Here is a 24,467-nt window from a genome sequence, read left to right as displayed (position 1 = left end):
TGGGCACCACCACAGTCCCCTCCCCATCCCCCTGCCCCCCTCCCCGACCTCCCCCAGCCCAGGACCAGGCAGGCCCCGGCAGCCTCCAGCTCAGAGCTTTATTGAGGTTTTTGCACAAAAATCACCACGGTCACGGCAGCAGCCGGGGGACCCCGCGGGCGGCCCCGGCGGGGGCTGGGGGTCCCTCAGCTGTTCTCGAAGCAGCCCCGCTGGTGCCACTGCTGGTCCCGCACGCGGCGCACGGACTGGATGAGGGGCTGGTTGGCGTCCCACTCGTTCCAGTGCCGGTACTCGCCCTTCTCGAAGACGTGCTGGCGGCCCCGGTAGCCGGGGTACTCGTAGCCCACCCACCTGCAGGGACCGAGGCAGTGCTCAGCAGTGCCTAGCCCACACCCCCACAGCCCCTGGAGCAGGGGCAGTGTCCCCATCCCCATCCCAGTGCCCGTGTCTCTGCCTGCCGCAGCCAGGCGATGCTGCCCAGGGCCACTCCTGTCACCGAGTGCCACCGCACAGGCTGCGCCCAGGTGGGAAACGCCGTGTGCCAGGAGGGGATGCAGAATTCATGGAGAAGGGACCACAGCTCCACTGCTCGGTGGTGGGTTAGGGCAAGGAGCCATCATCCAGCCCCAGGGACACTGCCATGGTCCCTATAACTCCCTGTGGGCCAGGGAAAAGGTGGCAGCGAGGAGGGAACAAGGGACACGATGGGCATGAGCAGCACCATGGGAGCAGCTGCCCTGCTGCAGTGGCTGTGCCAGGTGCCCCTGTCACCACCCTGGGGGGACCAACCACAATGCCACGGGCAGGAACCTGTTGGGGTGTCCCCTGTGTCCCCATCCTTACGTTCCATTCAGGGCCTTGACACTGGCCACGCGGTCCTGGAAGCCGTGGGCCCAGAGGCTGGGGACGTCGTCATCCACGATCTCCATCTTGCGCCCGGTGTACCCCGCGTTCTCAAAGAGGTGGATCTTGTGGTCAGCGCTGTCCTGGGGGAAAGGGCGGGTCAGGGGCTGTCCCCGCTGGTCCCCAGCGCTGTGGCCACCCCAGCACAGCCCTACTCACAATCTGGAGGGGCCGGATGGACATCAGGCTGTCGCTGCTGTGGCTGTTGGACCATGAGTCCCAGCGGGGGTAGTCGCCCTTCTCCAGCACGAACTGCTCCCCGGCGTAGGCCTGGCGCTCGAAGCCCAGCCACCTGCAGGACCCCAGCGTCAGGGGGATGCTCTCCCTGCCACCCCCTGGGGCTGCTCCACCTTCCCCACCCCAGACTTACGGGCCAGACTCCACCTGGATGGAGCCCACCTTCTCCATCTCCTTCTCGGTGATGTTGGGGAGCTCCTCTGTCAGCTCACACCTTTTCCCCTGGAAATTCTCCAGCTCGTAGATCGTGATCTAAGGTGGGGAGACACGCTGTCAGCCACCACAGCAGGGGAACACCCCAGGAAATGGGGGCAGCAGTGATCAAAGGGCTCTGGCCATGTCCCTCCATCCCGGCCATCCCATGCCGATGTCACTCCTCAGCCGGCAGAGCCAGGTCCTGCCAGTGCCTCTGCCCTGAAGAGCTCTGGCCAAGGGTGTTTGTTGGGTAAAGCACAAGCTGGAATTTTGTCCGTGACAGGCTGGAAACCAGATCACACACAGCACTGGAAACACGGAAGCTTTGGGCTAAGAGAATTCCCGAGTCATGGGCTGCCTCTCGTACGTACTCCCAGCCTGGTCATTGCCCACTTTTATTTCCTTATCACTGCTCCCTCCAGATCCAACCATCCCCTTGACTTGGCCTGGCACGAGCTCTTTATTCAGTATTTCCTTCTAAGCCCTGCCAGGTGCAGAGACCCCAGTGCCTCCCCAGGCTGCCCTGCTCTCAGCAGAGCCTGAAGGCTGAGCTGCAGGATGGGTTGGACCCAGTCCCAGCCAGAGCGTAGCACGGGGCAGGACCCAGGGTGCCCAGCACCATTCAGGGACCAGGAGGGTCAGTGGGGTGACCAGGCACCCCCTGGCACTGTCCCAAAGGGGTGCCAGCTGCAACACCTGAGTCTGGCACAAGGGCAGAACCTCCTGCACACACCATATAATGGGGACCTCAAGGGACAGAGGTGACACCCAGGTTCCTCAGGAGCTTCTGTGCACCTCAAAGCAATATACAGCCCTAGGTCCTGGCACCCCTCTCCCACTGGCAGGATCTGCTCCCACCTCCAGCCTTCCCTGTCCAGGAGCAGCTTTGTGGGAAGCTCTGCACCCACCACATCCTCTCCAGCTGATTTACCTTCAACCAACCTACGAGCTGAATCCCAACCTACAAACCCACCTGGGGAGTTTCAGTGCCTGGGCCCACAGCTGATCCCGCTGTGCTGGGATGCTTCATCTCCTGGATTAAATCCCTGGGCAGCTGCACACCAGCCTGGCCAGCCAATGGCCTTGGCAGCCATGCAGGCAGGGAGCAGCAGCAGATCCTCAGCCCCAGCTGCTTCCCAACCTGCAGCCCCCACTGGGCTCAACACCAGAGCGGGGCCACCACCCACTGCTGCTGTTGGAGAGCTGGAGGCCACTCCTGTCCCCAGCAGCACCTGCAGTGCTGCCACTGGTTCCAGCCTGGTGCGTGCACACCGCATCCCACAGCTCCACCCAGCATCCAGCTGTCCCCAGTTTAGCCCAGTATACCTTGTAGTTGCCACCTCGCTCGCCAGCACCCTCCCCAGTCGCCATCTGCTCGGGGGGACTTTGCTGCTCCGTCATCGTGCCTGGAAAACCCAAATTGCAGGAGGTTAAGGCGGGAGGCACCAGGATTTACAGCTGGTAATGAAACAGAGGGTGAAGCTGGCACGGAACACGCAGCACGGGTTAGCACAGACCCCGATGCTGCAGCTGTAAATCCCCAGGGATGTCCAGGCTAGCAGCAAGCTCCATTATCCATCCTCCTCTCCCTCCTGCACACAGGCCCCAAATCCTCACCCAGGCACCCGCAGGACTGAACCGAGCCACGTCCCAAGTGACACGGAGCCCTCCACCCAGGGCAGCTCGCCCAGTTGCCACTAAACTCCCATCTCACAGCCCAACATTTGCTCCCAGCAGGAATTTCTCAGCTTCCAGCTGCTGGCATCTTTCCCCACAACATAAACCTGACACCTCTCCCTTGCTCCAGCATCCAGGGGACACCAAACCCGGCAGCTGGAGCTGCTGCTGCCGCCTTGGCTAGGAGGGGTGGCGGTGAGAGCTCCCTCCTCACTCTCCAGGAACATCCACAAAACTCTGCTCCAACACTGGAACACGCCTTCCCTGGCCACGCCATGCTGACACGGGGCTTAGGAGACGAACAAAGGAGTTTGATAAGGTCCTGAATCAAACCCTGCAGCTTCACTTCTCGCCACACCCTTCGCTGGGGGACAGCTCGACTCAGACACAAACTCTTTGTGAAAGCCCCTTGCAGTCCCGGCAGTGCTACCTCTCCGTGTGGTTCCGCTGTGCCGGGCGGTGCGGGCGGCTCCACTATTTATGGGTTGCTTCTGAACAGAACAGCAGAATTCCCCGAGCGCTGATACAGCAGCTGCGTCCACGGAATTCCATCCATGAGATTTCATCTCAATAGCGCGGGCGCGCAGCGAGCTATGGAAACGTCACTCGGATTTCTCCCGGCCGTCCCTCGGACACGGGCCACTCGATTTACAGAAGATTAACGTCCAAATTCACATCAGCACGTTCACGCTGCTTCTTGCCAGGTTCTCTGGAAAACTCTGCCGTCAGCAGTTCACAGGAGGGTTTAGCCTGGAAACTGAGCGCAGCACGAAGCAAAAACCGGGTACAATATCCCTGTTTGTGGGGGCTCCAGGACAAGGTGCGACACAGGCCTGGGGTCAGTTCCCGGAGCTCGGCGGGAAGCTGGAGGAGCTCAGCATTTCCAGATTGGTGTTCTTGCTTTAACTCTGGCCCTGAGCAAGTTCTCTCCATCAAGTCTCTTTTCTTTCTCTGCCCCCAGTCTGGCTCTCTCCCCGGCATTTCCCAGGAACAGGCCGGGAACACATCCTGGGGTGTGTGATGAGGCATTTCTGGAGCCTGGCACAAGGGTTTGTCCATCTTCACAGGAACAGGATTGATGTAAGGCACCAAACTGGGAGCATCTCAACCCAGGCACCAAACTGGGAGCATTTCACTCTGCTGGTAGCAGGCCTAACTCCCTCTGCACCTCTGAGAGTCCCTTCACACCCAAACCATCCTGATTCCTCAGGGAACATTTTATTCAGCTGCACAGATCCCTATTTACTATGGTCCTTGCAGTTTTTCCTACCTGCTCTGAGTGTGGCTCATCTTGAAACCAAGAACTACCCACGAAACCTTTACTGTAAAAGCCAGAAAAGTGAATTCCCTGTGCCAGACTGGACAAAATGAACAGGAGAGGGATGGAAACCTCTCCTGTTGTACGTGGTAGAGTGAGGCCCTTCAGCCCCACCCCATCCCTGGCCTCGTTGGGCGATGCTCCAGGCCTGGTGTGACAGGGATGACCCAGGTGTCTCCAACTGACTCTTCCTCACTCTGCCCATCCTGTGGTTCCTGATTTTGCTGTCCCACAGGTGCCACAGTTCCAACAGGCACAGACTGAGGAGGAATGGATTTATTTCTGTCTTGCCAAACACAGCATTAGCTGTCCTCAACAAATTAGAAACACAGAATTTCTCGTGCCAGTCCCTTCCTTCCCAGCAGCCTCATTCACTGAGCTCTGCCATGGCCACAGGGCCCTGGATCTGCCTCTCCCAGCTCTCCACACTGCCAAGGCAATTCCAAAAACATGACAGAAGGGGCACTGGATCTCCTTGATGCCTCTCCCAAACAGACCTCAATTTCCTCTCACTGTCAGCCTCTTAAATCCCTTTGAAAAATGACTGTTAGAAAGTAGATATTTTTTTGTTAATACCTGGCAAAGCTAAACTGGAACTGTAATGGTACAGAACCAAATACAGCAGCCAGAATATCTTTATTCCCTAGGAAACTGTAACACAAAATACAGGATTTCTATCACACTATCTATGTGATTTCCATCTATGTATTTATTGTGACCCAGATTGACAGACTCCATAAGGCTACGTGGAGCAACATAAAAGCTTAATCTCCACAAGAGCTCCTTCAAAACCAGATTTGATACCATTTTGTTTAATATGGAATGAAAAAAAACCCCATAAACCACCAGACCTTGGTTGTCCTCCTCTGCCAATCCCACCAGAAGAACCAGAAGTTATTTCAGATTATATTTTTGCAATACATTTATACTTGAGTGAACAGGACAACCATGGAACAGCTCGCCACCAGCTCAGGAAGGATTCCCACTCTTCACCTTCTCCATTCCCAGGGTGAGCAGAACTAAGCCTGGACTCTGCACCCCCTGCCAGAACACCCCAGATCCCTCTAAAGCTCCATGGAGGTGGTTTCATAGACTCACAGGATTGTTTGGGCTGGAAGGGACCTCAAAGCTCATCTCATTCTGCCCCCCTGCTCCCCCAACCTTCTACTAGACCAGGTACTCCAAGCCCTGTCCAACCTGGCCCCAAAAGCCTTCACCTCCTGGAAGCCCATCTTTAAAATGAATTAAAGCAAATACCTGTTTTTCCTACTCAGCACTGGGCTGAAGGGATGGATCCAACACTTCCCTCACTTGGCTGCAGCTGCTCTTGCACCAGTGTCCTTCAGGGAGGTGCAGACAGTGACCTCGGGCTGACGGGGAGCACAGCTATGGTGACAGCTCTGCATTTCACTGGAATTGTTTGCTTTATGCCCAGAGCTGGCTTGGGGACAGCAGTGACAGCACTGGGAACTCACCCCAGAGGTTCTGCAGCTGCATACACCTTGTGAGGCAGAGCCATACCCTGTGGCAGCACCCCAGAACTGCCCACCTGCCCCTGGAACACACCATCCCTGCAGAAATCAGGGATTTGCTGCTCCAACCTTTTACAGGTCACACTTGGCATTCCCAAATCTGCCCCATGTGCATTTCAGTTTGCAAACAAGGAACAGGGTGAAACAAACTTCTGTGGGGGTGGAAAGGGGATGGTGTGTGGGGGTTAAGTCCTATGGAAAGTCTGGGGATGTCAAAGGTTGGAGAACCAACATTGCTTCTTCCTCAGCAGGAAGTGAAAGGCTCTGGTGGATGAGGACCAAATTGAAGATTCATATAGGTTAAAAAGGTGAATTTGCAAACAGCAAAATAAAAAGGAAGAATTCCACAACTGGGAATTCCAATAAAAAGCAATGGAGCAGTCGTGCAAGTCCCTGACATGCCACCTGGAGCAGGGATTGCTGGGGATCATGAGAGGAGGGCAGTCAGAAAGCGTTCCTGAATTCCACAAAACACATCATCCCACCTTTAAAACCCAATATTGATGTGGCTTTTTAAGCAAGGAGAAACAGCTGAGGAGCTGTGAGGGGAGAGACAAAGGAAACGACAGGGCCTCCATCACCTTTAGCATCACTTTTTGGACAAGAGCTGAACCTGCTCCAGGGCAGGATCCAGGAGTGAAGGAAGCAGCACATCTGAAGGAACCTTAGAGCTCACTTCCATCTCCAATAAACAGCAGGAAAAAGCACATGGCAACAAAAGTGAAAGCATAAAAAATTCCAAGAAGCATTATTTGGAATTAAAATAGAATTATATAAAGTGTATTACAGTCTGTTCTATCGTTTAAGAAGTAATAACATATTTATATATATTTTATTACAGAGCAATAACCCGAAGAGAAGGAAGTTGATATTTAATCCATGTACAATATAAAGAAATAACAGAGCAGAGAAAACACTTTCCCATTCAACAACATTGTAAAGATGCTCTTTAATTAGACATTTAAGCATTAAACATTTCTCAGTAGTAGGTTAAACTACTCAATACAGTAATTTCAGTGCATTGTCCAAGCAGACGTGGAAATGCAAACACATTCAAGGGCTGTGTGGAAACCTCGTGTCAATCCCCTCAGTTTCCTCAACACAAACAGTTACAGAATTTCTGGCCTACACCAAGAACCAGCAAATCCTCCAACTGTTGGGAACACAACACTGTCACCTGTGGAAGTGGAAAATGCAGCCTGTGTGAATGTTCCTGTGAGCAGGGACTGATTTCTGGACGTGGGAGGCCCCATTTGATGTGAGTGAGAGCAGCCACCATCATCCTCCTCACCTGCACGTGCTGCTCGGGCTGGCCCAGGTGAGTGTCACACGTGGGACACGCCCATGGAACCCTTGGGTGCTGCCACAGGAATATATCCCAAAAAACACGCCAAGAGTCACCTTTTCCACCACCATCTAAAGGAGAGGGAAGGAAATCTGTGCAAGGTTTTAAGAGGAGCTGGTCAATGGTGGTGGCTGCACTGACACGGCCCATCCCAAAATTCCATCAGAATCCTGGGGATCACTGCTCTGTGGGGAGCAGAGGGGTTGCCAAAATAACAGTGGCAACAGCTCCCATGAGAAACAGGGCAAAGCAACAGGGAAAAGACTTTTCCATCAGACAGATGTCTCCATCTCATCTCCAGGGAGCACAGGGAGCTGCCACCAGAATAAAATCCAGGAGCGAGAGATGTGCAGATGGGACTTGTCTCCTGCCATCCTGCTGCTATTTCCTGCAGACTGGGACTGCAAATCCCCCCCCATGACTCCTCCATGAGGTGAATTGGCACATGGTTTTGGCAGCTCCAAGCCTGACAGACATCGGCCTGGGCAGGCCCCACGGGAGCTGCGCTCCCGAAACGCTGATTGGGGAAAAAAAAAGACAAAAAGGAAAAGGAGCGGAAGTGCTGGTGCTTTATGGTTTGTATCCAGAGGAGCCCCCCAGCAGGATGTGGGGAATGCAGCCCAAGGAGCTCTGCCAGGTGAGGAGAGCTCTCCACTCTCCTTTTACCTCTTCCACCTTTTCCTGGTTGAGCCTGAGGAACACCTGGAGTCAGCTCCCTCCCTGGGCTACTACACTTTTAAAGGTTACTGGAAGAGCACTTATCTGGGGCAAGAATCCAGTCTGTCTTCCATGGCCGTGGTGGCTGGTGTTTCAGAATGAGTGTCCAGGGACAGGGAATATCTGAGAATTAGGGATACCCAAACACCCGTGTGGTCCAGGAGATCTCTACTCCGCTATCAGCACGTCTTGCCAAAGGAAAGACAGGAAATCATCTGAGAAACTGAAGATCACATTTAGGTTATCCCACAAAATCAGCATAAAAATAAAAACTTAAACCTGGTATTTACAGATTAACAAATAAAAATATGAAGTGGGACTATCTGAACTGCTATTAAAGTGACATTCAACAATTAACTGGAACCCTGATATGAGTGTAACATCCTCCCTCTTCCCTTCCTTTTTTGTTATAAAAACAGTATTTACAATATTTTTACTTTTTTTTTTTTTAAAGAGAACTGGTTGACATTATTGCTTGATCCTTTTTAGGAAAGACATTCCAATGAAGCAATTATTCCACATGCTGACAAAACACAGAATATACCACTTCAAGAGTGACAAAAGTTAACATTTTGTTCATCTAAAAATTATCTCCATCTGCCAGGTCAGCAGATCACATGTAAATACAAGCCAATCAAAAATACATTTTACAAAAAATAATCAAGTTTCCTTTTTCAATATGGCAGTAAACATGATTTGTTCTTCCACTCTCACCTTCCACAAATTTCATTCTAAATAGTAGCTTACTATTTGTCCACAAAAAAAAAAAGAAAAAAAAAGATAAATTTGATTAAAATTATTATTTTCATAAACAAACACAAAGCCCAGCCAGACACATCTCCCAAAGTTGAACACCTACAGAGTCTGCTCCATGGTGAGGGGAGTTCCCTGGATCACAGCACTCCCCGATATCTCTGTTTTCCAAGACTTTCTGAAGTGCTAACCATGACCCAGGGGGTTTCTCCTGGCAGGCAGGTCTGAAGTGCCACTGTCCCCCCAACCTGACAGACACAGCTTTGTATTTGACTATGAATTGAAGCAGCTTTTCTCCACGAAACAGGAAGGCACCATGCACAGAGCAGTTGAGGCAGGAAGCAAACAGCAGCAACATGACATGGGGGTTTAGGTTCAGATGAGTTAAGGCTTCTGTTAAACTTCTTTATCTTCTCCTAGTTAGAATCACTGTCTGGAAAGGAAAACAGAAAGAAGGGTGTGATATGGCCAGCTGGAACAGGAACCCCTTAAAATGTGTTTTCTGTTGTAGTGCCACCTTGGTCTTGTCTGTTTAAGAGCCACCCAGAACTGTGCTGAAACCACACAAAGCTTTCAAACTTTGGGAAATCCCAACAGAGTGAGGGTTACAGAAATTAAATTACGTGCAGAGAATCAGTGGAACTGTGACTGGGAGTGGAGGAGCACCAGTCCCTGACACCCCTGGTGCACAGGGCAGGGTAAGGGCAGTGTTGGTGAGGCCACAGTGGTGACACCAACACATCAAAGGAAATGTGAGTGTGTCACTGCACACCTGCACTCAGCAAAGCCCCCCTTCCTACCCAAGTACCTTTTCAAACCTGATTCTCATAATGGCTCTGTCTCTTCTTTGATTTCAGCTCCTTCAGCCACTGAGGAGACTTTTCTTCTGACCTAAGATATATATAAAAAAATACTCTTTATTCTTTCATTATGAAAACTCCTGCCAGAAACAACAACAACAACAAAAAAAAGGAATGTACAGCTTGTTGCATTATTTTTTCCTTCCACCAAGAAGAGCATGAGGCTTTTCCTGATGCTGGGATTCTCTCACCTGTCCTCCTTTTCCACACTGGAGGGCAGCACTCTGCTGCCAGGAGTGCCGAGCTGTGCTTTGGGGGATTTGAAGAGCTGAGCAGAGCCGATGTCACCAGTGCTCTCAGACTCCTGTCTTTTCCTCAGTTGGGCCTAAATATAAAAATAAACGAAGGGGTCCTTTTAAGCCAGTATCCAAGCTTAAGCTTTTTTTTTTTTTTTTTTTTTTTTTTTGGAACGCAGAACGGATCACTCCAGATTTATAAAAACAAAAAAAAAATCCATTAAATGAGTGAGGGAATTCTTTATAAAGCATCTGCAGGTATTTAATGGTATTTAATACTTAAATACTGGGCTCTGCCTGAGCTCACCTTGAGAACAGAGTGATCCATCCCTGGGAACACGGGCAGTCTCTGGGCTTGCACAGAAGACGACCTCGGAGTGTGCTGGATCTTGTCTTCCTCCTCAGAATCTTCCTGTTGCATAGCTTTCTTCTCTTCTAATTAATTGTTAAAAAAAAATTGAAAAGCACAGGGGGAAACCATGAACTGGCTTTTCATCACTGCCTTGCTCAACATTTCTTCCTGCACTCAAGCTGGAGTGAAGGGCAGTATTTAAAAAACACCTCTAACAAACTCCTGCCCTTGCACCCAGGCTGACCACAACCAATTACTCCAGGTAGCTGAGGGGTTACCTGTGGAATCTTTGAACATCCAGCCATTATCTGGTTCTTCTGTCAAGGAAAACCTGTTCTCCAGGTCCAGCCCTCTGCTCCTGCGCACAGAGTGCGACGCGGGCGCCCGGCACCGGCGCTTCTTGCTCAGCTGCACCCGAGTCTTCAGAGCACTGGAGTCCAGGACAGCTGTGTGCTGGAGAAACACACACCTGGGAATGAGCCCCAGCTCCTCCACAGTGAAATCCCAACCCACTTGATTGCATTCACCAATTAAAATGGATATTTGCCTGATTATTATTGTTGTAGTCACTTAAAATCATATTAGAGTGTATGATGAGAACATGGTACTTCGTGGCTAACTGGGTATAATCCTTTGACCTCTTGAGGTTGTGGATACCTGAGTTACATGAATAATTTTGCATGAATAATTAACACAAAAAATAACTGCAACAATCAGGAGTTTAATTCCTAGAGTGTTTTATTAATACAGGCCTTGTTAGTTGGTAGCAGATGAAGGCAAATCCCGAGATTGGGGTCTAAAAAGAACAACTACACAGAATTCCCTTGGAGTGCAGAGCTGCAGCTTCCCTGCCAGCCACAAACACTCAAAGCCACTCACCAGCAACAAGGACACTCCAAGTTTAGTGTCACAGCATTCAGAAACCTTCTGTGATCAATCATTTCTAACACATCCAATAAGCAGTAACATTTACAGAGCTGTAATTTATTTACTTGCTTAAAGCAATGTGCTGTTACAGATTTGCCTGTAACCACCAAATATCCCCGAGCCTCCCCTTCTCCAGAAGATGTGGGTTTGCTCCTTTTTTCAAAAGATTTCAGGTCAGGAATAAAGTACTTATCACACAGCATTTGACAGCTGCACTTAGAGCTATTAATGTTTTACAGAGACACCTTTAGTGGCCCAGGGACAAAACAAAACCTTCTGGAAGTGTTAAAATACCGTGTGGATGTGGCACTTGGGGACATGGTGGTGGTGGCCTTGGCAGTGCTGGGGGAACAGTTGGACTCAATGATCTTAGAGGGCTTTTCCAAACAAAGTTCTTGCAGCACTAGACCTCATTAACTGTGTATAGCCAGAAACTCCTGGTCTTACGCCAACTGCAAGATTTTTCAATATAAAAAAAAATCCTTTAAAATACAACTGTGAGCTACTGTGGAAAGAAACCAATTGTAAATAAGAAAAATATTAGTGAAGGTCCTTACAGCCTTAAATCTGCATGGCTGACATGCAGTCAGTGACTGTGTTATTTAATTATACTTCCAACATTCATCCCTGGAAGTGTCCAAGGCCAGGTTGGATGGGGCTTGGAGAAATCTGGTCTAGTGGACAGTGTCCCTGCCCAAGGCAGGGGGTGGAACTGAGTGAGCTTTAAGATCCCTTCCAACCCAAACCAGTCTGGGATTCCATGATTGGTTATCCAAGGCCAGCAGCTTTATGGAATCTCTCAGAACCTAAACTCCACAGAGACTTAGCAGAACTCTGTAGTTTTGATCCTAAACTTTTCAGGCAGGAAAACATCTGGGAAAATTCAGTGTGGGAGAGGCAGGGCAGAACTAGTTGCAAAGTTTCCAGAAGGAACTGGGGAGGGCTTAACTGAGGGAACACACGATGGCGACTTACATCAATAAAGGAGAAATAACTCTTGTCCTCAGGGAGTGTGTCCCCTGGAGGAGGCAGATCAGTGCCATCAGTGGAGTCCATGTCCGTGCTGGAACGGTCCAGGCTGGTGCTCCTTTGCTCTTTGGAGAAGTCATGGTGCTCGGGCAGGGAGGGTGGCTCGGTCTGCGAGGACAGCGAGGACGCGTGGCTGCCCGCGGGCTGCTTCCGCCCTGACACCACCTCATTGTCCAGGGAAGGAGATTCTCCCACAAAGCTGCAAATTGGAGCAAATGGAATCTGTGAGACTTCAGGGCAAACAGGGACCTGCAAGGCCAGGCTGGATCACACGCGGTCAGCAGGGGTTAAATAAAAGTGGAATGGAAAGTTTGAGTACCAGCAGCACGGTGTGGATCCCTTCCACTGGCACAGCCCTCACCCCTTGGATTCACAGTGTGTTGGGGACTGGGGTGTATTCCACCCAGCCAGAGGATTTTTTTCCTTCAGGAATGCTGAAGCTGAAGAGAGCTGGGCACCAGGTGGCAGCCTAAGGCAGGGCTCCATGGGCAGAGCTTCTACTGGCTCAGGAAGGAGGGCAGCAGCACCTGCTTCCCGGTGCTGGGATGCTCCCAGTGTGTTCCTAGAATTCCTCCCGTGGCCTAGACTGACAGGAATGAGCTGCAGGGTCAGGACTGAAAGCTGGACACAGTTGTGTCTGCCTTTGTCACAAAGGCTGGAGTATTCTTTGAAATAGGAACACTACTGTCAGTACAAATTGGGCTGTGTCATGCTTCTAATTCCCCGTTTGAAAAAACCAAAATCTAAAGGATTTAGTTCTGATTTTTTTTCTCCTCTTGATAGAAGTCTTTTGCCACTAAGCAGCATTCCTTGAGCACACATCTAGGAAAACTGTTCTAAACCTAAAAAACCCACATATATATCAATATATGCACATCTTTTAAGCAACAAACCTTAGTATTTGGTACAGCAATCCCAGGAGAAAACCACTCAGGAGTTTACTGCTGGATAACAGCATTCCATCAGCACCAGCACATGGTACAATGTCCAGTCTGGCAGAGCAGACACTGCCCAGAGGGTTTCCAGCATACGAGCAGAGGGAATGCTGCTTCCCTCCTTCACCAGTGGGCCCCAGGATAATTAAGAATGGCACTAATGAGCTCTGGGGGAAAGTTTTTGTCTAGGATTTTTGCTTCAAATGACATTTGGTATCTGCAGCATTAGGCTTTAGAGCCACTGCAATATGGAAGAATGGAGAGGGGAGGGACAATCTGCAGGACCTTTCATGGAAATTAAAGCGTGTGTTGAAAGGATCCTGTTGGACCTGCACATCTCCAAAAAGTCTGCGACATCCCAGGGCTGCAGCTGATACAATTCACTGAGGTTTTTAAAACTGAAATATCTGAGATTAATATGTGATATAAATCCAGCTGAATTAGGACTGGGTGGTGGTTCCTCATTCCCAAACCTTCCCAATGGATTCTCCTTTGGAGTTTCTGCACAATTACAGCCCCATACACCAACCCCTATGGCACAGCTCATCCCCAAATGTGTGGGGACTCATATGTATTATGACACAGCTCATCCCCAAATGTGTGGACTCCCCTGGAGTCCAAACCCAGTTATGTGCAATGGATTCTTTCCAGTGAACAGCTAATTAGGAGGAAAATTCCCTTCAGAAAAATGGAATTGAAAACATATTTTCAGTTCTCATTACTGAGATATATTATGCACATCTTTCTATTACTTCATTAAGATTTCAGGGTTTGTGAGCATATCCATGAGCTGCCCCTGATGCTCCACAGGTACATTTATAGGCACGTCTGAGAAATCATCCCTCACGTGGAGCACACAAACCCAGCAGGATTGTTATCACAATGGACAATAAACTGACAGCAATCCTCATTTTCAACTGCAATTAAATTTAATTAGTTTTAGCAAGACAGTGTATAGAGACCATAAAAAGGTGTTGCTTCAGCCTATGAAATGAGGAGTCAGTGCTGTATGGCTCCACCATCTAAAACCAATTCCTTTCCTGTAAAAAACAAAAATTTTCCTTATGAAGATCATTCTAACCTAAAATAATTTTCTACAGTGCCAACTTGGAAAAGCTTATTAAATCACTTGAGAAAAATGAAAATAAAATCTTTTAGATAAACTAAGAAAAATCCAATTAATGCCTCCAAATTGGAGGAGATGGTTTAATCTCTGTCCATCCCAAGGAGCTATTGGCCAAAGCCCACTGGAACCAGCCCAGAGAAGCTCCTTATGCTAATTCCAGGAGTGACTCAGCTCTAGAGGAAAATACTCCTTCCTTCCCCTTCCAAAAGTTCATCTAGGAAAAGGACTGTGTTCATCCTGTTGCCATGAAGTTATGGCTTTTGATTTCAAAATTCCCCTCCTCTCCCAGAGAAGCAGAGGAGTCACCATCCCCGGAAGTGTTCAAATGCCAAGCAGAGGTGGCTCTCTTGGATGAATGGCCACAGTGGGATTCAGGTGAAGGCTGGACTCGGTCATCTTGGAGGTCTTTTCCAACCTTAAGGACTCTGTGATTCCATGAAGATGAGGTCATTCCCAGAAGCTCTAATGGAACACTCCTAAAACAATCCCTCCATGGCTGCAATACTGGGAAATGCCCCAGACTGGAGGTTCCCCCAGCACAGCAGGAGGCTGTGACACCGTTTGGTCCCCGCGGGATGTGACACCGTGGGGCTGGCAGCGGAAATGCTCCCAGGGAAGTGAGCCAGGCCAAACAGGAAAACTGAACCATCAACATCTCCTGCGAGTTCCTGCCTCCAGCTGGGGTGAGGAGGAGGCACCAAAGGCAGAGCCCTGCTCAGAGCACCCCCAGCAACACGAGGAGAACGTCTGCACTGCTCCTGGCAGGGACTTCATCCAAAACAAACTGCAGACAAAATGCATGTTCAATATATTCCAGGAAGACTTCCATTATTTAAAAGTACATTAATCTCATTTCTCTTCCAGTGCCTGAATAAACACAGCAGTAATTCCCCTGCAATGAGTTGTAAGTCAAAATAAAACAGAGCAATGGGGTGGCAAAATGCTGAAGACTCTCTACACTGTCACCATTATACTGTAAAAAAGGCAAAATCTAAACACTTCTTGCAGTGCAAACAAAATTCCACCACACAGGATTGAGTCCAATCCTTCAGTGAACCGGAATGTTTAGGTGGAGCTGTTCTAATCAGGATGGATGGATTGAAATAACTCTCCAGTGCTGTCTGCTGTGAAGCTGAGACAGCACCTTTGTTAAGAAACTGATCTCAGAAATGTCTGTACCATCCTGGAATCCAAGTTAATTTTACAGCAGCCTGGCTGTCACTGTTGGCACTCACTCGGCTGCTGAACCTTGAGCTGGTCGTTACCCTGATTTCATAAGCAATAAAAATATTCATAACACGCAGTGCTCAAGTGCAGAACAAACCAAACGTAATTGACATTAATGTCTGCTCTAAGATCCCAACAAGTATAGCATTAAAAACCAGATAAAATGCTATTATCATACCACACTGAGCAGACAGGATACAAGTTCAGGGTAGATCAAGCTGTAATTTATACAACAGGTGTGAACTATAAAAAAAACTCACATTTTACTGCTCTAGGTTTGTTTCACTAAATCATTCGAAGAACAAAAAAGCATCAGCAATACTCCGTTTCACTCAGCTGATATTCCATTTCATCCTCCACTTCACCACCAATAAAACACTTGAGAGTCTGAGATGTGGGCATGGAGAGATGCACCCTGTGTCACCCCACCTGAGGCCCAGAGTCCCTGCTCCAGATGCATTTTGCCACTCTGCTATTCCAGAGTGATTTTGCCACTCACCCCACCTGGTAGTATTTTTAAAGGAAAGGCAATGTCAGAAAATCAGATACAAAAACGAAGAAAACAAATAGAAGTGTCCAAGAACAGAGCTTGGAGCAACCTGCTCTAGCAGAAGGTGTCCCACGTCCGAGGGGTGGAATTAGACATCTTTAAGGCCATTCCAGCATGAAACCATTCTGGGATGGTGGGATTGCAGCATTTCCCCTCCTCCAAGCTGAGGAAACCTCACCTGTCGCCGCTGTGCCGCTGCTCGTTCCAGGTGCCGTACTGGCTGTCGGGCTCCTGCACCAGCGTGTCCGTGTCCTTCGCTCCCGGCGGCTGCCTGGAGAAGCATTGCCTCAGCTGGTCCTGCAACAAAACCTTCAGTCAGTGCTCCAGCCCCTGGCTGAGGGATTAACAGGTTTTATTGGCAATAATGGCTTGGAATCTGACAAACTCAGCCGACTGGGAATGAAGTTAAACACGAAGAACTGCTGTGAACTCGGAGCGACAATTCTCTGTACGATAATTACAATAATTGTTTTCCTGGGTAAATAAAGGATTCCAGAGGTTGGAGATGACTCCTTGGTTTCAGGAACTCCATGCTGCTTTAATATTGCTCTTATCTCAGGTTGCACAGAACTTCTCAAAGCACCTCTACAAGCACAAGGAATTGTGTTGGGAATGATATTTCATCTCCTCAAGCACAGCAGGCAAACATCAACTCCACTGCTCTTTTCCTGTGTTTAATAAAATGATCCTTTTCTTTTTTTTCCCCCAAGCTTTCTTTGGAAGACATTCAAAATAAAATGCATTAATACATAAATAAATAAATAAGCACAGGTCCAGACACAAAAAGCTTTCTTCAAACTGGTGTAACATCAAAACCCAACACAGGACAGACTACAGTGGGTTTGCTTTGTTTTACTCTGACCTCTCCTTTCCTGACAATTTTTATTCCATGGATCTGCTGCTTTCCTAAGAAGGAATGAGTGGATCCCAGGCCCTCAGCTCTCCAGGGAGAGAAGTGGGTCAGTGCTGGCACCCCAGATTTGCAGCACACCAGTGTCAACCCAGCCCTGCAATTGTGCCGAGTTATTCAGGGAGCTTCATGAGTTCCTGAAATTCTACACTGAGAACAGATAATAAACTATTGGTCTCTTTCACCTTCATTACCCTGAACAAATACAAACATGGCTTTCAGCTCCAGATCAGTTTTGCTTATCAAGATTTTATCTGACAGCAAATTACATGGTTTTCCACCTGCCCTTGGAAAAATCCAAGGATTTTTCTCTCTAAGTACCCCTTGCCTCCGACCCACTGAGCAGAACACGTTGCTGGGACTAGAACACATCTCTTCTGGCAGCACATACAAAGAAACAGTAATTAAGAAATCCCATATTTAATATGTAGAATTCCTTCATATTATTGGGGGGAAAAAGGGAGACTGCATGTTTACTTGTTTCTTTTATTTTGTACACCTAAAGAATGCTGCCTTAAGACTATAAAACCATTAATAATAATTCAGCAGTGCTGACACCTGGCTACTGAAGAAGTCCCACAACACTTCCAGTTCTCATAACCAGTTCTTATTTCCCAGTGGCCACAGCCACTCTCCAGCCCTGTTGTGCTCTTTGCTGCTGACAGAGTGTTTGTGTTTTAATGCAAAGAAAATACAAAAGGCTCCACCATTTGCTCCAACTATCACCATGCACCTCCAAGTGAAAGACTAAGTTAAATTCTGTTTGCAATACTCAAGTAAAACTGGCTTGGTTTGTGAGTTACACGGAACAGACATTTCCTGCTTTTCATACTCCAGATGTTCCTGCAGCCCCAGAATTCACTGGTTCTTACACTTTATACAATCATAGGATCTTTAAGGTTGGGAAAAAAACCTCAAAAAGATGGAGTCAAACCTATCCTATATAGATATCTAAATAGAGATATGTACATGAATGCCTGGAGGCGAGTTAAGCTCTTACATTTCCCAGTCCATGCCAGGTACAAGATTCCAAATGCAAGCCAGGCACACGCTGCTTCCAACACAGGAGACAGTCTGGTATTTCCTAGAAACCACAGGGCATTTCCTCCTGCTTGGCTTGGCTGTATGTTTTGCCTTCCACAAATTCCCTCTGCAGCTTCCCAGTCTCATAATTTGCTCCAGGGACTCCTGGGCTCAGCTCTCACCCAGTGGCCACAGTACCTTTGGCCAGTGGCTGCCCTTCTAGGAAAGGGACTAATAAATACCAGTGGCTCTTCTCACTTCCCTCCCAACTGTCCACACTCATTCAGGGGATTATTTTCCACCTTCATGCTTATTATGAATTTTTTTCAATGCCTATCCCACATGATGAGTTACCCCACTCTTATAATCAATCTGTACAGCATTTTCCACTGGTTACAACTAAAGCCCGTTAACTCCTCTACACATGGCACCATTTTATTTGCAATCACTCATACTGTTTTACTAGAAATTGGACTAAAAAGCTTAGAAACAGGAACAGGAGCAGCAGAGGAGCAGCTTTTGTCGTGCTGCAGTGGGGAGCCCTTGTTTACACAGTGCTGAGTTATCGGGGCCCTGGGGGCTGTGCAGGAGGGATGTGGGCAGCCCAGATAACAACGGCTCAGCAGCCACAGGGGTCAAGTTTAGATGCAAAGACACCACTCCTGTGAAGGCTCAGTAATACCTAACAACATTTTACACTGCTGCCCAGAATGACACCATTAGCAGAGTTATTTCTCTGTGCTAAGCCCAAAACAAGCCTGAAAAAGAAATAAAATTACTGCTTCTGAATGCATTGTGAAGTTAAGTTCAATACAACAAACCAAAGCTAAAAGTCAAGAATAAAACACTCCAAACCCTATGAAAGCTAGAGTTCTCTGTGTTCTGAAGACTTTTTTATATTCAGAATCATTATTTTATTTTGCTTCTGGAGGAAGCTGCTTATTTCAAGACGATTGTGTCCTTCCCTGACAGGCCCTTTCAACACGTACTTTTTAAGGTGCCAAATGATTAATTGGGAAAAATAAACTCTCTCTAGGTACCAAGCAGATAAATAAGGAGTGGGAAGAGGAGCTGATCCTCTCCTTGGCTGGTGGAGGAGGTGTTGGCTGGGGACACTGAGAGCAGTGCAGAAAAGCAATTTATAGCCTGTGCAGCAGCTCAGAGGAGAGGGGGTGCTGAGGAAGGAAGTGACAACAAACCAGGAAGATTTTCCTTGCCAGAAGGTGATTATTAGCAAGAATGAAGAGCTTTAGCTTTTCTTTTGAAGATCTCTTTTCTATTATTGTCACCACACTACTGACTCAAGGCAGTCAACACAAAGCCAGGCAAGGTACAGACATTTCCTCCATAAACAGAATATTCAGGAAACTGGAAAACCAATCATTCCAAAGGAAAAAGCAGTAAAGAGGGGTCTGGTGTCTTTTTAGCACATGAGATAAACCCAAATTAGAACTTTTCTAATTTATGATGACAGAAAAATCTCCCAAATCAAATAAAACCCATGCCTGATCCAGGTTTCAAATGCTGTAATTCTCCAAGCTTTGATCTTTAACTCCCCAATTTTTAAAACAGGAGCTAGGGAAAAAATCTACTTAATTTTTCTATAAAATTAAGCAGCTGAGCTGTGTCCTGCTTTGCCTCTGGTTCTTCTAAAATGAGCCATTATGATTGTGCCTCTTTCAGTCCTCCCTTGGAATTAAGCTGGGCTTGGCTACAGTCCAGGGCTGATTACTCCTGCAATTTCGCATTCCTGAAAACGATGCACACACAGCATTGGTCCCACCAGCCCCAAAATCACCCCTAACTCTGAGTCAATGCAGACATTTATGTGCAAAACCCTCCTGCACTGATGGGAAATGAAGACCTGGCACAGGAGGAACACCAGCTCTGAGAGATCTCCTGAGTCAGAAGCTGCACAGACAGTTTCAAAAATATCTTTGTTTGCCAAGGAGCCCAAGACATCAGCCAGCCAAAGTGACAGCCCACAGCTTGAGTGTGAATGTTCAGAGCTAAATTCCACTGGCATGGATTGGGTATGAAGAGGAACTGCACAATGGAAGGAAGTTTTGACCATCTGCCTTGTTAATACACAACTCAGAGAAAAAATGGTGCCGATTTCTTGAAAAGAGCTGCTGCTTCTTTTTTTTTTTCATTTTCTCCTCTCCTTACTTTAATTAAAGAAGCAAAAAATGTGATTAAATTGCCCCTTAAGTGTAACACTGCATTTTAGCAGAGCTCACAAGTCTTTACAAATCCTGAAAAGCATTCCAGCTGTTCCTCTGCAGCATGCCAGGAAGACAGCAACAGACCTCCACCTATTCATTTTTTATAGTATTATTTTGTAGTGGACTCTGCTTTGAAAGGGATGCTGGGCTTGATAAGCACAAGAAGTCCTTTATAACCTAAATTATTCTACAATTACTCTAAAAATTCTAAGGAGTAAGAAGTGAATTATATATTTTGGAGCACTAACAGAATTATCATAACATAACATCAGATTGAAACCAACCAACACTGAAAACGCCACCACAATAAGAGGGCCTATGGGTCACAGCACATGGATTTTAATTTGGAAGTACCCAAATGTCAAGACAGCAAGTGGGAAGAGGATCCCAGGATTTCCATCTGTACTTACTATCCATCCAATGAATGCTGCCCATAAGGAGTAAGTCATGGCTCCAGCTCCTCTTAATTCCCAGCAATCAGGTGGGATTCAGACTGGTGAGATCAGCCAGCTCTGTGCTTTAATTAATTGCTGAAAGGAGTCAGTGCCTAGGGGAACGTTCCAGGCTGAGGCAGCACCTTCTGCCCCCACCCTCCCTGCTGCAGCCCCAGATAAAGAGTTCCAGGAACTGCCCAGCTGAGCTCAGGGATGAGTTCCAGACCTCCAGCATGAGGGAAGGCTCCCCAGCCCTCCCAAACACCCCTGCCAGCACAACAGCCTAAACAGGACAGCACTGCCCCCATCCCTGGAGACCAGCCCCAAGAGCAGGGACAGAATTAATGGAATTAATCCATCTCAGAACCTCCAGGGCTTTCCAGCCCTACACAGGCACCTCCACGGTGGTCAGCAGGTACGGAGATGGCAGTGAGTGGCCACAGTGCCTGCTCAGGTGGAGCATCCATTTGTGGGATGTCCAGCTCTGGGGTCCCAGCACAGGGAGGACGTGCAGATGTTGGAGTGCGTCCAGAGGAGGCCCTGAAGATGATTAGAGGGATTAGAGGGAGCAGCTCTCCCATAAGGAAAGGCTGAGAACTGGGGTTGTTCAGCCTGGAGAAGAGAAGGCTCCAGGGAGACCTTACTATGGCCTTGCAGTATCTAAAGGGGCTCCAAGAGAGCTGGGGAGGGACTTTGGACAAGGGGGAATGGCTTCCCACTGACAGAGAGTAGGTTCAGATTCATGTCAGGAAGAAATGCCCAGGGTAGCTGTGGCTGCCCCATCCCTGGAAGTGTCCCAGGCCAGGTTGGACAGGGCTTGGAGCAGCCTGGGATAGTGGAAGGTGTCCCTGCCCATGGCAGGGGCTGCAATGGGATGAGCCTTAAGGTCCCTCCCAACCCAGACCATTCCATGATCCCTCTGGCCCTGCTGCATCCTGGGCTGGGCAGGACAAGCTGGTTTTATGCGAAAAACTGGAGCTGCTGCTGCTACTGCTGAATGCACAAATAGTGCCTGGAGAAACGCACGTGTGCCCCATGTGACTGCGAGCACTCACTCAACACATTCAGCTCTCTCAGATCCTAAGGAGCTCCACTGCTCTGCTCAAAAATCCTTTAAATAATGGATGTTTCCCTCTCCCATGGGCAGTGGAGTACGTTCCAGTCCCACAGTACCAAGCATCTCATAAATGCCATCAGGCCTGACAGCCTCCCTGTTGCTATGCAACCCTGGGCTGCTTTTCCATATGAGTTTTCCCTGCCTCTTCCACAGGGATATGATACCCAACCACCAATTACATCCCTGATGCTAAAGCTTGACAGCATTTCCCTTACAAAACAGAAGTTGTTTTTAGAGGGTGACTGGTCTAATTCTCCACCTTTCCATTGCTTCCCCATTGATGCACTGGACTGGATCCCAACCCTTTCTCCCTGGAATGGCACAGCAAAAATTGCAGCAAAGCAGATGTACTAAAGGAGCTCCAAGAGAGCTGGGGATGGACTTTGGAGGGGAATGGTTTTAAAGTGGCATAGGGCAGGTTTAGATCAGATATTAGGAAGAAATTCTTGCCTGTGAGGGTGGTAAAGCCCTGGCACAGGCTGCAGCACCAAAGAGAGACCCAAAGTCTACCCTGCATCGATTCTGGACACAACAGAGAATGTGGTCAGATGAATACAGATGAAGTTGGTTTTGCCAGGGATCTGGTTACGATCATGCAGTGACATCAGCTCCCTGCTCCTGCAGTAACTGCTGGTGCTGTTATCCTCCTCATTCCACAGAGGATTTCAAAGACATTTGAGAGTTTGTCATTTTTTCTACCCTGCAAATTGAGCTGCTCTGCCCCACTGTAAATACTCACCACACACAGGTCAGGAGGTTCAGGGCAAAGCTGAAGATGGAGCAGAGGTTGACCCGATGTGCAAAAAGCAGACGAGAATCGAATTCTAAATATAAGAGCCCTGCTAGGGCTGAGTGAGCCACAACAGCACTTCCTCTGAGAGGTGGGAGTGTACAACACCACAGCACAGCAGAGGAACTAGCAGGGAACATCTTTAAAACCTCTCCTGTACCATCAGATTCAATTTCCTTTTCAGCCTCAGGCAGGCAAGCTGATAAGGAATGAACCTCTAAGAAAGCCAAGGCAGCAGGAAGGAGCCAGAGGCTCCATCAGGAAGATCCTGAGCAGTGACAGGGAATCCAGGCTCTCCCCAGGGCACGTGTAACTCTCATCAGAGTTAATAAAACCTGGCTCTAAGCGTGGAACAGGATCCCTCGACTTCAACACTGCAGGAGGCACAAGCCAGAACAAGGCAATTTCATTCTGGGATGCCAAGGAGGGGATAGATTTGCTTTTTTTGAAAAGCTGCATAGTTGAAATCAACACCTCCTACTCCAAATGCTGCATTTCACAGCTCTTCTGCACAGTAAACGTCTCTCCACATGAGACACAAGTTAAACTTCAAACAAACATTCCTGGGAAAAAAGCGCTCCTTAGCTTAAAGCCTGGAATTAAAGATGTAGAGAAAGTGATAGGATTTCCTGACAACAAGTGAATAACAAACATGCTCGTTTCAACACACAGCTCAGGAGATGTTTTAGGAGCCAGCAGTCAAAACACACACACAGTCACCCCCCAGTGAACACCAGGAGTGTTTCCCAAAACTTTCCCAATATTACCAATTCCAGTAAAAATGGATTGCCAGAACAGGGAGGCTGTGAGGGTGGGAGGACATGGCACAGCGTGTCCAGAGAAGCTGTGGCTGCCCCATCCCTGGAAGTGTCCAAGGCCAGGCTGGAAAAACCCGGGATACTGCAAGGTGTCCCAGCCCATGGCAGGGGGTGGGACTGGGTAATTTTAAGCCTCCTTTCAACCCAAATTCTTCTGGGATTCTATGATTCTAAGGCTTGCATTCAGAGAAGTCAAAATATCAGCTCTAAATTTATTTATACTATTATCTTCTTGTTTAAGAGCATGGTAAAAATCAACTCCTTGCAGTCAGCCTAAGTGAAATCACAGAGTAAAGTCGTTTAAATAATTATTCCTGTCAAAATAACGAGAGAACAACAAAGGCAGCTACCAAATGCCCATCACTATGGATTTCTGGCCCAGATTTATCTGCCAGCTACGTTCATGGCCTGTTAAACCAAAGAGAAGTTATTAAGAATGAAAAAGCAGGAACTGTTTCAGCACTGGGCCTTGTATCTTCATTAATTAAATTGAACAGCTTCACTCCTCCCCCCAGCCCCAAACAAGACAAACAACTCATTTTTAAAGGCTGCTTGCTGCAAACTTGCTTCCCCCTACCCTAACAGCTCCCTAGGAGTTTAAAGATAAAATTTAAAGATTAAAATTCCATTTACTGATAGTACCAAAATATTATTTTTGAGAACAACTCACTGTGTTCTCAGTGAATATTAGGGCAGAAAGATTCAGCAACTATTCACCGTAGGGCCTGTACCTATTCCAAGTTCAGAATCAAAGCACCAACTTGTAGTAATTTCTCTTTACAAATAGTTTGTTGAAGGATGTTTACCACAAAGGACAAACATTTTGCAGACAGATTTGGGTACAATATAACAAGCACTGCAGATCAAAGCTTTTCTATAAGGAGAGACACAGTCCCAAGTGAATGCAGGTGTGGAACTCAAACCATGGCCTTGCCCTGCTCCAGAAAGGGATCCTGTTTGATGGGAAAAGGTAGTGTCCACCAGCTTTCCCCAGAAACAAGCTTAGAATGAAACATCTGGGAAGATTAATAAAAACTAGGATGGGAATTTCAGCCTCTAGCAGGGAAAGGGCTGTAGGATGCAACAAAAACCCTCAAAAGGACTAAGTGCCCTCCCAGCACATCTGGGACACATGCATGAAGCAAATGATTCCACCTCCATCTTTATTTTGGAATTAAAAACTGAATCCAAACTAAGTAATGGTGATGCTGCCAGATGAATTTTGAATGAA

General features: G+C 48.0%; 2 protein-coding genes across 7 annotated transcripts in view; both read right to left on the bottom strand.

Annotated features, from left to right (window-relative positions):
- Positions 1-84: 84 nt before the first annotated feature.
- On the bottom strand, positions 85-6,459 carry CRYBB3 (crystallin beta B3). Its single transcript, XM_068208651.1, has 6 exons — positions 3,443-6,459; positions 2,662-2,741; positions 1,274-1,392; positions 1,063-1,195; positions 844-986; positions 85-351 (listed from the first exon to the last, which is right to left on the bottom strand). The coding sequence occupies exons 1-6, from the start codon at positions 3,576-3,578 to the stop codon at positions 186-188; spliced, it is 777 nt and encodes a 258-aa protein (XP_068064752.1). The 5' UTR covers positions 3,579-6,459; the 3' UTR covers positions 85-185.
- Positions 6,460-6,792: 333 nt separating this feature from the next.
- Positions 6,793-24,467, bottom strand: part of KIAA1671 (KIAA1671 ortholog) — a 64,839-nt gene continuing 47,164 nt past the window's right edge. For 3 of the 6 annotated variants that reach the window (XM_068208645.1, XM_068208648.1, XM_068208647.1), the window contains 7 exons: positions 16,098-16,216; positions 12,028-12,280; positions 10,404-10,578; positions 10,081-10,208; positions 9,729-9,862; positions 9,486-9,568; positions 8,355-9,110 (listed from right to left, as the gene is read on the bottom strand). In XM_068208645.1, the coding sequence (XP_068064746.1) occupies positions 9,490-9,568; positions 9,729-9,862; positions 10,081-10,208; positions 10,404-10,578; positions 12,028-12,280; positions 16,098-16,216 (888 nt within the window). In that variant the 3' untranslated portion in view covers positions 8,355-9,110; positions 9,486-9,489. Of the gene's footprint in view, positions 8,113-8,354; positions 9,111-9,477; positions 9,569-9,728; positions 9,863-10,080; positions 10,209-10,403; positions 10,579-12,027; positions 12,281-16,097; positions 16,217-20,487; positions 20,648-24,467 lie in introns of those variants that run through there. The other 3 variants (XR_011004947.1, XM_068208650.1, XM_068208646.1) reach the window with 3 other exon arrangements.

This window comes from Anomalospiza imberbis, chromosome 18, assembly GCF_031753505.1.
Source record: "Anomalospiza imberbis isolate Cuckoo-Finch-1a 21T00152 chromosome 18, ASM3175350v1, whole genome shotgun sequence".
Classification (NCBI taxonomy): Eukaryota; Metazoa; Chordata; class Aves; order Passeriformes; family Viduidae; genus Anomalospiza; species Anomalospiza imberbis.
The sequence above is the reverse complement of the archived record's forward strand: the minus strand, read 5'-3'. Positions and strand labels throughout refer to the sequence as shown.

Bases quoted from the DNA above. Each gene is read 5' to 3' on its own strand.
- CRYBB3 (XM_068208651.1), bottom strand. From the start codon at position 3,578: ATGAAATCTCATGGATGGAATTCCGTGGACGCAGCTGCTGTATCAGCG. The intron at 2,742-3,442 runs GTAGCACTGCCG...TGGGTTTTCCAG, and splicing joins CAGCGGAACCACACGGAGAG to GCACGATGACGGAGCAGCAA. The intron at 352-843 runs GTAAGGATGGGG...CGGTCCCTGCAG, and splicing joins GTCAAGGCCCTGAATGGAAC to GTGGGTGGGCTACGAGTACC.